Consider the following 15,094-nt stretch of genomic DNA (forward strand, 5'->3'; position numbering starts at 1 on the left):
CGTGAAGAATATCTCCATGTGAAAATGTGCTCTTATGTTAAATTGTTATTTGTCGTGGTGAACTTCAGTCATTGTGTGGTCTCGTACTCTCATTTTAGTTTGTTAGCTATAATCTAAAGTGAATGTCCGGTCATGGTGATTTAGTGAACCACTAAACTTCAATTATTATAGTCTATTTGCGTGGTCTGGAGCCTATATCTAGTCATGTGTTGTAGACATGATGATCCCTTTGTGGAATTGTGAAAGTTATTTCGTTATTTTTCATGGTTAAACTTATATCCGCATAGTGCACTTGTACTGTGTGAAGTGTGCTTCAACATATTTTTTTGGACAACAGAAAATTTGGGCTTGAGCCTTCTTCTTAGAAGAAGCATCAACATATGTATACACCAATTATGTATGAAGTATGCACTATGTGCTTATGCACCAATTGTGTAGTGGCTAGCGGATGTCTATTTTTGACTTAAGTTTCAGCCTCCCATTCGTTCATATAAAATTTTCATCTATATTGGTTTATTTTTGTATGCTCACATATCCGGAACCCATTTCTAACTCCTGTTTCGAATCTAGTCCCATTTCCGCAAAAAATTATAGAAACGAAAATGAGAGAGGAGAAACCCTCCGTTTTCATGCCTAGGCCTAATTGTCCACCTAAGTGGAACGGAAGATTCCGTACAAGACCACCTACCACCTCCCCACTATCCCTGTAGGCCCCCTCAATGGAGAGCACACATCCTAGATCCAATCCAAACCTTGCTTCTCTAGCCTGGCCAGCTTTCTTCAATGTGAGCGAGGGTGCTGCTTTTTCCATCATCTGATGAACTTTTCAGATATGACAAATAAAAGGTTGCTGGGGCTGAGGATCTTCGTTCCTCAAGTGGCTTAAAATGGGGAACAAACCCAAAATTTCAAGATCAAGGATAAACACAGCAGAGCAAACTACAAAATGTAATCACGGTAGAACATGCATACATAAGGGCATGCTGGTGTAGATATAAATGGTGAGATAAAGTTATGTATAACTCCCATTACAATGATTTTTTTAGAACCCCATTACAATGATTTCAGAGGGCATCTCAATCAAGATTACATATATGATATATTCATGCGTTCGTTCCCATCCGGCTGACCCCCCAGCCGACGTTCCTTGCATTGTTCTCCTTCCCTACGCTTCTTCCGTCGCACGGCCCGGCTACTTAATTATTTCGCCAAAGCAAAAGAAATTTCTCAGGAGCAAGCAACACACAGGAAAGGATTGGATTGGATGGCCAGAACAGGAGGAGAAAACGGAGCTTTCAATTCGTCTTTAATTTTAGCGCGCGGGGGCGTAGGACGGCGGCAGCGGCAGCCCCACGACCTTGCCGCAGCGGAGGGAGTTGTCGGGCATGTTGTACTCGTCGCGCAGTGATCGCTCCGGCGAGATGACGCTGATGTAGAACTGCTCCCCGAGGTAGTACCGCTCCCAGATGTTGGACCGGACGCTCCACATGCCCGCGTTGTCGAACGTCAGCATGATCGCCGTCCATGACCGCGGGTACACCTGGATCGTGTGCCGGCTCACCGCGTCCAGCAGGTTGTACGTCTGCCTCGCCTCCGGCGACCACTGCCCGGGCCCCATCCTACAGATAGCATCATGGCTCATAAATACTTGCTCAAAAAAGAAGAAGAAAAAAGAACTGATGAGCACGTATATATATACCCGACGCCGAAGAAGGCGTAGCCGTCGAGGTGGAGGGAGTCCAAGCTCTTCTCGGGGTTCTCGAAGACGATCTCGATGAAGGTGCGGAACTCGGCGGTGATGACATTGGGGACGACATGGAGGGGCCCGTTCACGGCGGGGGGCACGTCGCCCATCTGGTTGTAGCTGAACACCCCGTCGGTGACGTTGAAGTACTCGGCGAGCTTCACGGGGGTCTCGGGGTCCCTGTGGGAGACGCCGCTGAAGCCATAGCGGAGCTTGCCGTCGATGTGGCCCCGGGAGACCATGACCTTGATGGTGCGGGTGATGTTGATCTGGCCGTAGTGGTAGGAGCCCTGCGGGTTGGGCCGCGCGGCGCTGGACGTCAGGTTCCAGCGGAACGACCTCGCCTGGTTGATGGACCAGGCCCAGCCCGCCGGCGGCTCTGGCATCTCCGCCGGCGGCGGGGCGCTAGAGCCGGCGTAGCGGACGACGGCCTTGGCGGACTTGGCGTCGTGGATGAACCGCGTCGAGGCCACCATGTAGTAGTCGCCGGGCTTCTGGTCGGCGGTGACGAGCACGGAGAGGCAGTGGCCGACGTGGACGTCGAGCGAGTCGTAGATGTCCTGCAGCGTGTGGGAGCCCTCCAGCTCCACCAGCGTCATGTGGTGGCCCTGGATGCGGAAGTTGAGCGACGCCTTGATCCCGGTGTTGCACACGCGGAGGCGGTACGTCTTGCCGGCCTCGAACGTGAAGAGGGGCGCCGCCTCCAGGTCCTTGCCGCCCTTGCCGTTGATGACCACGCCCGCGGGGCGGCCCACGCTCTTGCCGGCGTCCAGCTGCCGGGCCAGGACCTCGTGGTCCTTGGTGTACCAGTCGCCGATGAGGACCACGTGGTCGTTCTCCGGCGGCGGCTGGTCAAAGGGGACGGGGATCAGGAGGCGGCTGTACACGCTGATGCCCCCGTAGCCGCCCGCCGCCCGCTGCATGCCGACGGACGGGAAGTAGAAGAAGCTGCCGATCTGGTCCTTGGGCTGCCACTTGTACGTGAAGTTGGTGTTGGGCAAGATCGGGCACTGCGTGCCTGGCATCCCGTCCATCCAAGAGTTCTTCCGGTGCTGCATCCCGTTCCTGCACGCGTCGTGCAATGCCATGTCAGTGTCAGTTGGTATATATCGAAATGAAATGCATGCATGCATGCACTTGTTTTTTGGCTGTTGCACGGACCAGGTGAAGAGGAGCGGCTGGTCGAGCTGGTTGAAGACGTTGACGACGATGTTGTTGTTGGAGGAGCAGTTGATCCTGGGGCCGGGAAACTCGCCGTTGATGAGGATGACCTTCTGGGGCACGCCCAGCAGGGGCTTGGTCCCATACGTCACCTTCCACTCGAAGAACAGGTACGGGTCCTCGGCCCGCGCCACCAAGGCCAGCGCCGACAGCACCAGCAGCACGCCGGCGGCAACCCGCGTCGTCGTCGTCGCCATGTCTCTCCTCGCTATCTCCACCCGAGCACGTACGTGCCTACCAATCGATCAGCAGCTGCTAGCTCTCGCGCGCGGCGGCCGGGCCGGATCGGAGGGGGCGCTAGCTCGATCACTAGTGTGGTGGTGCTCTCTTGAAGGATGTAACGAGGAGTTTGTTGCGGTGAGATAGAGCTATTCTACGAGGAGGCCATGGAAGACGTCCCGGGTGGTGGTAGGGGTCAGGTGGAGGCCGGTGGATAACCGGGGAGGCTTCGGATTGACGAAGGGACGCCGGGGCGGGGCTTTAAAGCGCCAACGGGCGGTGCTCGTTTACGACGACGCATGCTGGCCATGCCCCGAAGTGGCAGGTCGCGCGCGCGGCGCGGGCGGATTCGTCGCGCATCCGCCCGTTCGCCACCGCGTCCTGGCCCTCCCATTTTCTTTTCTGTTTCGTTATTGCCGTTGCCGGAGAGCGAGACGAGCTGGACGCCAGCAAATCTTCCATGGATCATCCAGGGGAAAACGGTAAAGGGAGTCCCTTTGCCAATCATTCATGAACCCAAACTCTAATTTAGCAATTTGGACCGCAAAAATCACTGAGAAATTTCTAACGGTAAGGAAAAATGTGACTTCTTCTGTAATAAAAGAACAAAAAAACAGAACAACTCATGTTATCAAATTTCTAGGCATGTACAATTTGTCGATCGTGTCATGATAGTAAGATTGGAAGTAGCATGGTAAAATTAAGCTCAAGAAACCAATGAATATACACGTGACATACAAAATTACACAAATCTACAATGCATCTCACATCCTATATGCAACTGAAAAAGGAAAGTCTGAAACGACTGGAAGTCTACTACTTGGGCTTGACCTCGAAGTAGGGCATGTAGTCCGACGCGTTGTCCCCGTACGAGCCTCTCGTGATCTCGGTGTCGCTGTACGGGTGCGACCGCGCGCCGGCGCCCGCGCCGTCGAACTCGTTGGCGGACGAGCCGGCGGAGCTGGTGGCCCCGCCGTCGGCCCCGGCGACCTCGTTCTGCAGCATGGCCTCGATCTCCTTCACCACCTCGCCCATGGCCGGCCGTGCCGCCGCCGACTCGTCCACGCACCGCATCGCCAGCTGCACGAACCGCCGGAACCCGGCGGTGCGCGCGTTGTCCCGGATCGCCGGGTCGAGGAGGCCCCGCAGCCCGTAGTGGTCGCGGTCGTTGGGGTCGATGGCCAGCTTCACCTCGCGCACGATGTACTTGCCGCTCTCGATCGGCTGCCGCCCGCTCACCAGCTCCAGCATCACCACCCCGAAGCTGTACACGTCGCTCTTCTCCGATAGCTGCTGCGTCATGTAGTACTCCGGATCCAAGTAACCCTACACCATCCACCAAATTCACCACATGCTTAATTAAGTTTTTTTAAATGCTAGTTTTGATTGTTTAGGTTCCTAGTCGTAAGTAGTATGATGTTTTCATTGTGACTCACCAGCGTTCCTTTCACTTGAGTGGAGACGTGTCCCTTCTGGGTGTCGGCGACGAGCTTGGAGAGGCCGAAGTCGGCGACCTTGGCTTTCAGGTGGTCGTCTAGGAGGATGTTGGTGGGCTTGACGTCCCGGTGGATGATAGGCGGGTCGGCGAGCTCGTGAAGGTACGCAAGTCCCCTCGCTGACCCGAGCGCGATCCTGAGCCTCTTCTTCCAGTCCAGGTATGTTCCTCTCACTGCATTGCCGTTCACGCGTACAGATTGGATGATCAAATTATTGATGCTTCGATTACAACTGAGAGATGTAAATTTTGTGAAATGTACTCCATAATATGGGGTGGTTTTGTCAATGTACCTAGCAGGTTCTCTCTCAGTGTTCCGTTGGAGACGTACTCATACACCAGCATCTGCTCCCCTTGTTCGTAGCAGAAGCCTATCAGGCTCACCAGGTTCCTGTGATGAACCCTGGAGAGCAGCTCGATCTCGTTCTTGAATTCCCCCACACCTTGCATTGATCCACGCTCTGCTCTCTTTATGGCGACCCACGTTCCATCAACGAGTGTTCCCTTATACACCTTTTAAATTTACCAGTTTTGATATTTGTGAGTTGCCTGAATATATTTTGAAGAATAGGCAGATTTACCTAAATTTTGATTTTTTTTATCCAATGGTTTAACTATTTGGGCAGGTCCTTATCTTTCAAAAAAAAAAAGAATTGTGCAGGTCCTCTTTAAGAAAGCCAAACAGTTTTTTTTTTTTTGTGCTTAAAAAAAAAACAGGTTTTTTTGTTGGATACCTTTCCATAGCCTCCTGAGCCTATCTCATGGGTGTCTGAGAAATTGTTGGTGCAGTTCTTCAGTTCATTCAGAGAGAACAACCTTGCTCCTTTGAGCTGTGGAGCCCCTCCACTGTCTTTCTGAGAAACTCCCCATGAAGCTGTTATTTTGGAACAAAATTCAGTTCAGATCTGACGTTAGTATTATTCTTGTCACAGTTGGTTTGGGTTACTACTGTTTGCAAACTGTGACATGTCCTTGGTTAAACAAAACAACAACGAAAATCATGGTAACTTTCTAAAAGCTTCTGCAATGAATCTCTTGCACCACACTGTCAGTAAACATAACAGGAATTGAAATGCACACAAGTTTTTAAGTCCTTACCGAAAGGGTCAGTTCGTCCCGTCACTTCCTTAACCCTTCTTTTCTGTCGCAACGCAAATAATACCATGCCAATGAGAGCAATCACAATAAGTCCACCGGCTACCGCAATTCCAGCGATAGCGCCAGTACTGATCTGTGATTTCTTACTACCACTAGAAGAAGCACCTGACACAGAAAGTCATACAGTGAATTTCATACCACCATACTAGTTGCTCCACAAAAAAACCATCATACTTTTTCTTCAACAAAAATAAAAACCATCATACTGCTTGAATACAGATTGGACTTTTTTTATGGTAAAACGAAAGTACCTGCCAAAAGAGCGTATGTGTCTGCAATGAAGTAATAAGGTCCAAAATTTGGTGGTGGTTTGTAAGTCTGGTTGCTCAGATCAAAGCCTATCCGTATCAGATCCGGCACGCTGAAGGACACCCCAGTCGATGGGAAAAGCGCCACCTGAATCTGGAGGTAGTTGTCACTGTTGAAGTGGATGTCCGAGAGGAATACAGAGCCATCACGTAGAGAGAACTGCGTCGTGAGGCTTGTCTCCAGCTGCTGAAAAGTGGCGCTGTTTGTCAGGTCCGTGAAGAACGGCGCTCTGAAGACCATCTTCCCGGCGTAGGGATAGGCGCAGCCGCAGTTTGCAGGGTTCAGACTCTGGTCACTGGAACATGAATCTGTAGAGGAACATTTGCTCAGGCTGGTGTTGTATGCTATCATGCTCTCCTGCTTGAGGCTGCAGAAGGATTTTAAATCTGGGTCCTGGCAGCCTGGATTCCCGACTAGCCTGTATTCAGGTTTGGCAAACAAGAAATGAAGTGTTTCTGAATTGTTTGGGTGGAGAAAAGAAGCAACTTTATGGCTCTTGGGCTGAGTGTTTCTTACACTAGAGTCTTCTTGTAGCTTGGGGTGACATTGGCAGCAAAGATACCGTTATTCATGAGATTAATAGTCTGAAGTTGGTTGCTGATGTTGCCCGTGATCTCAAGGGTTCCGTTGAACGCGTTATTGCTCAGTATACTGTTTGATCAGAGTCCCGACAAAAAAAGGTTAACATAATGTTTTCCCCCTTATTTAAAAATATTCTTTTGGTATATAAGTTGCCAGAACATTACACTTGCTGCAGCTGGGGCAATCTGAAGAGACCCTTGGGGACCACGCCAGAAAGTTGTCCAGAAGATATTGATCTGTGAGATCAGAAGATAACAAGGTGAGTTCAATATTGACATAACGATGGTGATGTAAGGAGCAAATAGTCTAAGATAACTCACACAGAGGTTAGAGATGTTAAAGTTGTGAACCAGTTTGGGGCTACTGAAACGGCAAAAGAGTTGTTGCTTAAATCCCTGGTTATGAAGCAACTAATTCATCAGTAATTATCCAGAAAATTGATATGATCTGACAAAGAGCATGGTATCACTACAGTTAGTTTCTTACACGACATTTAATTGGGTCATGCTGCTTAGATCTGGCAGTGATCCAGTGAGCTGGTTGCTGGCCAAGTTCCTGCAGAAGCTCACAGTTTTTAATTAAAAATGGTGGTTGGGTGCCAGGATTGTTGCTGATTGTTTATCTTGGGCCACTTACAGCTCATTAAGATTCACCAAGTTGCTGATGTTAGGAGGAATCGCTCCCCGAAGACTGTTCCTATCTAGTCGGCTGTCAAAGATGCAAATCAAGTTAATAAAGAGGAAAAATTATAATAAAACAATGTTTGTGGAAAAATATTGAATTTCAATAGATTCTAAGATACTTACAGAACTTGGAGTGTTGAAACGCCCCCTAGCTCAGCTGGTATTGGACCAGTTAATTGATTGCTATCGAACAATCTAACAAAGGTACCAAGACAAGTTAGCAGGGCATGTTTTATTGATGTCATATGAACTATAAACTGAGAGTCTTGCGATCCCTTACATGTGAATCAGACTCATCTTGGAGTTGAAGAGACCTGCAAGTGTCCCAGATAACTGGTTCTTGTTGAAATGACTGTTCATATATCAAAAGTTAGAAGTATTTATAAAGCAAATGAAACGGTGGCATGGATACATTTTGATTTCTCTTAATTTACCAAAAGCATAAATATGATATCACTTACAAGTGCTTCGTGTGGATAAGTTGGTCAAGCCCTGGTGTCGTCGCTGTTGAGACTGGGATAGACCCAGTGAGCTGATTATCAGCCAGATCCAACCAGAAGAGATTTGAGAGTAAACCAAGTTGAGGGGGTATTGTGCCTGTAAACTTGTTTGAATTCAGCGCCCTAAAGAGAATGTGCGACAAAACCAGTTAACTATGTATACCAAATCATAAGGAGTGACAGACTGAATTTTTTTATGCATTTTTCATCAGAATAAGCATGCTAGTAATTACAGGAATGTGAGCTGCTGTAGGTTGCCGAGTTCCTGTGGAATGCTTCCCGTGAAGCTACAGCCTGCCAGGATCCTGACAAGTATAGTCCAATTAATCTTTGGTCATTTTCTATGTCGGATAATGAAAAGCAGGATCGAAAATGAAGAGTAATGTAGCGCATACAGTGTGGTAAGCTGTGCAAGGTTGCCGATTGTAGCGGGCATTGGACCATTGAGACCGAGGTTGAAGGAAACATCCCTGCAAGTGCTTATGTTGTGAGATAGAACACACTTCCCTCTCTTAGAAAAAGTACTGTACATATCATTTCTGTCACATTATTATAGTATACGTTCGTACTTCGTGTATATCTTGTTTCATTTTTGGTAACCTGGCCTTATTAACAAAAGAACCTAGAGACTAGCTAGCCAATCCATGGTAATGATAGTTTACTAGATTATTATTAGTCGCAACCTACAATCTGCCAAACTTGAATTGGTCAGCCTCAGCTCAACAGGTGAGGCCTGAAGAAAGCAGAGTTTGCAAGGTAGCTACAAGCCTAGATGCAGAAGTGTTCTGCGCTCTGACCAATTCAAATCTTTCTACCCCGAATCGTCTGAAACGCAAACGCATCGTCCAACCTCACGTCGGGTACAGACATCGTGCCTTGCAGCTAGTGATTGTCATTCGGAGGCTGGGGAAGCTGCAGGTGAGAAGTGAGGTTACTTACAGGTAGACGAGCTGGGTGAGCTGTCCGATGCTGTCGCTGAGCGTGCCCTGGATGTTGACACTTGACAGCCGCCTGCAAACAAGGCACGCACGGATGGTGAATTAAGACCCATTCAGTCAGGTAGCTCGCATGGCATATGGCAACACGCGGTGGATCGAATCGATGGACAAACAAAGGAAGCAAGCAAGGTGCGCGGCGGCACGGCCATGGCCTGCCTTGGCAGTTGGCACTCACAGCGAATTGACCCTGCCGTTGTTGCACATGACGCCGTCCCAACCCCCGTCGCAGGGGTCGCTCGCCGAGGACCAGCTCGACGGGGCGTTAGTCCATTGGCTCTTGAGGGCGTTGAGAGCAGAAGCTGGGAAAACAAGCCTTTTCAGTTCAGACTTCAGAAGGAGCACGGCAGGGTCAGGTAATTTTGGATCAAAATTTTGCATCATCTTAATTCCCTCGTAAATAAAACCCGATGGAACGGAAATGGAAAGAATGATGAAGCAACAAGCTGCCGCGATACAAGGAGGCAAGGAGCAGAGTTGAGCACAGCGCTAACCATCTTGAGCGTTGATGGCGCAGAAGCCTGCAGGAACGGTCGCCGCCAGCAGCACCAGCGCCAGCAGCAGCGTCGGCGTGACCCGCCGCCGCAGCGTGGCCTCCTCCATCCCTCCTAATCGCCGACGGCGGGCGATGAGATGCTCGTACGCCGGAGCAGCACCCTCTTCAATTCTGTCTGGCCGGGGAGACGACTCTTCTTCTTCTTCTTCTTCTTCTCTCTCTCTCTCTGCCGTGGCAAGACTAGCTACTAAACGGAGGAAGACAGAGCTGTGCTTCGCAGGTCGCAACTTGTACTAATGCTCCCTCCCCTCCGCAAGTCCACGCGACCGAGCCGCGCTGTGGTTCATCAATTTGAGCCGGCGGGGCACCAACCGCCTCTTCTTCTACTTCTACCTCCCGTGGCCCCCCAGCGCGGCTTCTGCGGAGTGCGGAAGGAAAGGGAAGAGGTCAACCCAAGCAAATGGCGGACGCGCGACGCGAGCCAATGCGTTCAGAACTCCGGATGATGATTAAGGATGTGGCCATGTTGCGCTTGCGCGGCTGGCCGCCGGTCAAAAGGGGATGTTAGGAAATTCGACGCAGTCGGGAAAGCCCAATTAACGCTGATGCCAGCACGTTTCTCCTTTTTTGTTTATGTTATTAATCCTTGCTCGGCGACGACCGTTGGTGGCAGGTAGCTTTCGCAGCCGAACCGAACCGGGCAATTGTGATTAGCGCGCCGGCCTCCCTCTTCTCTCTCTTCGGTCTCTTTTCATATGTTGCCTTCAGCTACGTAGTAGGAGTAATAATATCCTTGTGATGGGTTCTTGGATGCTGCTGCCCTTCAGCTACGTCCAACCAACGCCCGCTCTAGCGTGTTGTTTAGAGGAGGAGCAAGTACTAGCTTACGTTATTATATTTAATCTAAAAATCTAATTGAAGGATAGGGGCAATGCGCGGCAGTCCGGTTCGTATTGTGTATATATATATATATGTCCTGCAGTTGACATGGTAGGGTTGCTGACGGACGGCCGAGACAAAGGTTTGGTTGAGAATTTTTACTCCTGGGAAGAAGGTCATACGGAGTCGCATCGCATGCTTGAGCAGTGCGGGAGAATGGAGAATCTAACTTTATTTGAAACAATAAAATCGTCTTAAAATTGATTAAATGTATAGGAAAAGATATGCTGATATTTATGATACAATCATTAGATTTGTAATGGAATTTAATTTCGTAGTATATATGTGTGTTTGGAGTCAGAAATATTGATATTATCTCTATAAATCAACCTAATCTAAGTACGTAGTAACATAATTTGATTAAACCAAGCCTCAAATATCATTTTGTTTTTGCAGTCAGAGTCAGGGGCGATATAATATCATGCTGTCGACGAGATGGGGAGGTCAGGTCGGCGACCGGCCGAGGTGCCCTGCCGGATCGTGCATTTCGTTGGGGGATATAAATACTACTCACGATGGAGACGACTTTCTGATTGGATGGGGAACTGTTAGCGTTAGTTTTACTACATGATTTTTGTGGTCGGATAATGAACGCCTTGATTATGACAGGGCCAGAGCTCGAGGGACACGATAGGACGGCGTACAGATCTTTTGGTCAATGGGGCCGTCCTGGTCAGAAACGAATCCTGCGGCCGCATGCTGCGCAAATTATGCATCTAGCTTCGGCTTCGCTGATGGCGATCCTAGGCTTCTACTCTCCCGATCAGCCGACTCTCATTAAGACCAAAATGATTATCCTACTAGTAGTCACAACAAATCTAATCCAATCACAGGACAGGAGCATGCATGCATCTGAAAACCCCAAGCGAAGCGTAACCCGGCCTCCCTCCCCCGGTTTTGCCCTGCGGACTCCGCTCGCGGCTGCGTCGTCACTTCGCGCGTGGAATGCCGAGCTCTTCCCCCGCGCAGCCGCAGACCGGCTCTTTCAGAACATCCGGCTGAAACGGCCGCGAGGACAGGGCAAAGGGCTGCACGGCGCACCACGGCCCCTGAAGCCGTCCGTCCGTACGTACGTCAGCCAATGCCGCAGTCGTTTTACTTTTACCCGGCAGCGTCTTTGCTCCGGTGAAAATTTCCTGGGTTAGGTATTGACGACTTCCGTCCCCGCCATCGCGTTTCCCTTTCCCCACAAGAAAAACACTGGCGTGGCGTGGACAAGCAGCTGGGCGACAAAAAAGAAAATGGTTTGACAAATTCGACTAATAAGCGCAATGCACCGCGAGTTTTGGCACAAGGAAAGTGATATACGTATTTTCCAGCAACCGGCGAAAAGTAGGTGATTACTGTACCTAGTCAACTGATCAGACAAATATCAGAATGTGACCTCGGCGCAAACGCACCAGCAGTGCCCAGAATATTCAGAGGACCGATCATGCCGATGCCCGAGTGCTTGTCAACCTCGACGAGACGAAAGGAAAACAGAGAAATGCAGCAAAGTGGACCAAAAGGGTCATTTTAGTTGGTGCACAGGGTTTGTAGCATAAGCATGCGGTAATTAAGGGTGAAGAAGATGAGCGCCTAATATGAAATAGGAAAAGCAAACCTCGGGTCTTGGATGAGTACTCTATAATATTGTGTGTACATTGTGACAATCCGCTGGCCGGCCTTTCAGATAAATAGGCACAAATATTATGATGATTTATGAAACACCGGAGAAATGGCGATTCATGAAGTACCGGAGAAATGCAAGTCCTAATGGACTGTCAGTACCACAGTGCTATGTCAAAACGGTGGCGGAAAGAGCAAACTTTATCATGACATAGCACAAAGATATGATTTTTTATGGGACGGCAAGAGCTTTGGCGTTGATTTTGTTAGAAGAATAAAAATAAAATATAGTGTTGGCCCCGTTTTTAAGTGAAAATTAGGCTCAAAAACACATAACTAGAGTGCCATACTTCCCACAACTTTGATGCTGCAACGGGACAACTGTCAACTTCATACAACTCTTCCCTCGTTGAGCCAACTAACCAACTCGGCCGGAACAATACCCAACTCAACTCAACTCAACTCACCAAGTTTTTTAACTAAGACAAACAAAAAAATACTATCATAACAACAAACTTTGTCGGAAGACAACTCAACAACATGAGCAGTGCCGGAGCCAAGGGGGACCGGCAGGGGCCATGGCCATGGCCCCCATAACCTATGACAACATTTTTTTTATTAGTATAATCTTATAGTTGCTATTTATATTTAGTGAAAGAATATAACAAAATTATTTATTAATATCTTATACTCTCTTCGTTTAATAAAAAGTGTCATTTTCATTTTCCAAGAAGTCAAATATTTTTAACGTTGACAAAATATATATAAGAAAATATTAATATCTATAGTACATAACTAGTATCATTAGATAGGTCGTTTAATATATTTTTATAATAAATTTATTTGGAGATATAAATATTACTAATATTTTCTAAAAACTCAGTCAGACTTAAGTCCAATATGAATGTGAATTTCATAGCAACACTTTTTATGGGACGTAGGGAGTAGATGATAAAATTATACAAAACACAACTAGATAACAAAATCATCCCTACGAACATCTTCGAAAGACTAAACCGGTAGATCTCGAGATTTATGAGGTCACCGTAGAGCCTTCCTTGAATGGACATGTCGCATACCACTAAAAATAGGACCTTAGATTCTAGAATATATATATATATAAGAAAATGCGAACAATCGTGTAAGTCGATGAATTACCTAGACGATCACCATGAAAAACCTAATCAGTTGAGCCACGCTCAATTTTTACAAGTTTTTTTTTCGGCCGGACCCCCTATGTATAATTTCTGGTTCCACCCCTGAACAATATTTACAACAGACAAGACAAAGTGCCCACAACAACTAGAGGAGATTCATCACGAACCACTAACTTGCACTATTGAAGAGGAAGAACCATCGATGTGCCTTGATTGTGAACCATGGCCGCGTAGAACTCCAAAAGCAACACCTTCAAGAAGGAACACGATGTAGACATGCCACTGCCGCCCATCCATCATGGATCGGGTTTTCACCCGCAAGATCCATACTGAGAGAAAAGGAGTGCATCACAGACGCCTACAGGGAGAAAACCACACCCAAGGTCACTACTCAAGTAAGCATTTGTAGGGGTGGCTGGCGATGGTTTGTAGAGGCGGTTTTGCCAGCAGCCCTATGGGGGTATGGCCCCCGGTACCCATAAGACAAGACATGGGCCGCACCATCAGAGGTGGCCCAGCCCACAAGATCAAGGCGTGCACGGCGCTGCTCAGCGTGCACCGCAAGCTATTGTATAGTACCAAATAGGATACTTTCTTTGTAACCCTACCCCTCCAGAGTATATAAGGAGAGGCAAGGGTCCTCTATTCGACATCTCAATGCAATACCTCAGAACACAGGATGTAGGTATTACATCATACTAATGGTCAAATATGTCTAAATCTTGTGTCTTGGTGCTTGTATTACCATCTCGCTCCTGATCTCGCTCACCTCTACGACAAATCTACCATCGTGGGATACCCCTTGGTGGACTGTCGAGCATCTTTTATCGACAGTTGGCGCGCCAGGTAGGGGTGTGTGTAATTCCCCAGAGTCCAAATGGCTCAGATCCACTCTGCACGCTGAGCGAACCACACCTACCACCATCCCACTTACGCTTTCGTCCTCGCTTCGCGTAAAAGGATTAACTTGGGGATGGTGGGATGGACTCTAGAAACCTTATATGTTGGTATATCTCATCTTTAACAACCAAGGTGGGACTAAACTCTCCACAATATCTCATCAACATGCACATGGACCATTATGGGTCAAATTCTAAACTGGGCCGGATGTCACATACACCCCCCCCCCCTCAAAGGAACCGACGTCCTCGTCAGCCCAACATACCCACAACCGGGCAAACGATGACCAGGAACGTTCCCTCTTAGCACACACGACATACGTCCAGCGCCGGCACATGTGCCATGACATGCACCCCGTAGGGCCTACACGCGCAATGAACCACATGTCCGCACACCTGACCCGCACGCGCCCGTGGCCGTGAAGGTCGGCTCTGCTACCAATTTGTAACACCCTAGAGTCCAAACGGCTTAGATCCACTTTGCACGCTGAGCAAACCACACCTACCACCATCCCACTTACGCTTTCGTCCTCGCTTCGCGTAAAAGGATTAACCCGGGGATAGTGGGATGGACTCTAGAAGCCTTATATGTTGGTCTATCTCACCTTTAACAACCAAAGTGGGACTAAACTCTCCACAATATCTCATTAACATGCACATGGGCCATTATGGGTCAAATTCTAAACTAGGCCGAATGTCACAGTGTGCGCTTGATCCATGGCGGGCCAGATGGGATCTCAAGATCGACGTCGCTTGTGGCAACCTGACTTCCTACGGCGGCGTCCTTCAGCAGCCCTACGGGCTCGACATGCGGCTCACCGACTAATCCACTCGACCGCCAATCAAGCTAAGTCACAGCTTTAATATTCTTCTAAATATTCTCCAGTCTCCATACATCGCTGCAATGTTTCTCCGAGCTGTTTTTTTCATGTTTGTTCTCCAAACAATTTTCTTTCATGTATACCATCTTAAAGATGACATACAACTAAGTCTAAGACGAACCCCCGAACAGTCATGTTGATGCTCAGATGTCCCCAGAGATAGCCCTATCTCTGGCTCCTCCCTACACGTGCACGAGCGTCTGCCCTC

At 48.6% G+C, this 15,094-nt stretch overlaps 2 protein-coding genes across 2 annotated transcripts; both read right to left on the minus strand.

Moving 5' to 3' along the window:
• Nucleotides 1-952: 952 nt before the first annotated feature.
• Nucleotides 953-3,548, minus strand: LOC136514789 (L-ascorbate oxidase homolog). Its single transcript, XM_066508498.1, has 3 exons — nt 2,906-3,548; nt 1,700-2,809; nt 953-1,619 (listed from the first exon to the last, which is right to left on the minus strand). Exons 1-3 carry the CDS (start codon nt 3,160-3,162, stop codon nt 1,313-1,315), a joined length of 1,674 nt encoding a protein of 557 aa, XP_066364595.1. The 5' UTR covers nt 3,163-3,548; the 3' UTR covers nt 953-1,312.
• Nucleotides 3,549-3,871: 323 nt separating this feature from the next.
• Nucleotides 3,872-9,992, minus strand: LOC136514788 (leucine-rich repeat receptor protein kinase HPCA1-like). Its single transcript, XM_066508497.1, has 19 exons — nt 9,401-9,992; nt 9,085-9,208; nt 8,851-8,922; nt 8,307-8,381; nt 8,145-8,216; nt 7,873-8,034; nt 7,692-7,763; nt 7,535-7,606; nt 7,365-7,436; nt 7,215-7,283; nt 7,049-7,123; nt 6,893-6,964; nt 6,663-6,797; nt 6,089-6,564; nt 5,778-5,942; nt 5,414-5,553; nt 4,973-5,192; nt 4,621-4,853; nt 3,872-4,510 (listed from the first exon to the last, which is right to left on the minus strand). Exons 1-19 carry the CDS (start codon nt 9,507-9,509, stop codon nt 4,001-4,003), a joined length of 2,925 nt encoding a protein of 974 aa, XP_066364594.1. The 5' UTR covers nt 9,510-9,992; the 3' UTR covers nt 3,872-4,000.
• Between the last annotated feature and the right edge of the window lie 5,102 nt (nt 9,993-15,094).

This window comes from Miscanthus floridulus, chromosome 17 (genome assembly GCF_019320115.1).
Source record: "Miscanthus floridulus cultivar M001 chromosome 17, ASM1932011v1, whole genome shotgun sequence".
NCBI classification, from domain to species: Eukaryota; Viridiplantae; Streptophyta; class Magnoliopsida; order Poales; family Poaceae; genus Miscanthus; species Miscanthus floridulus.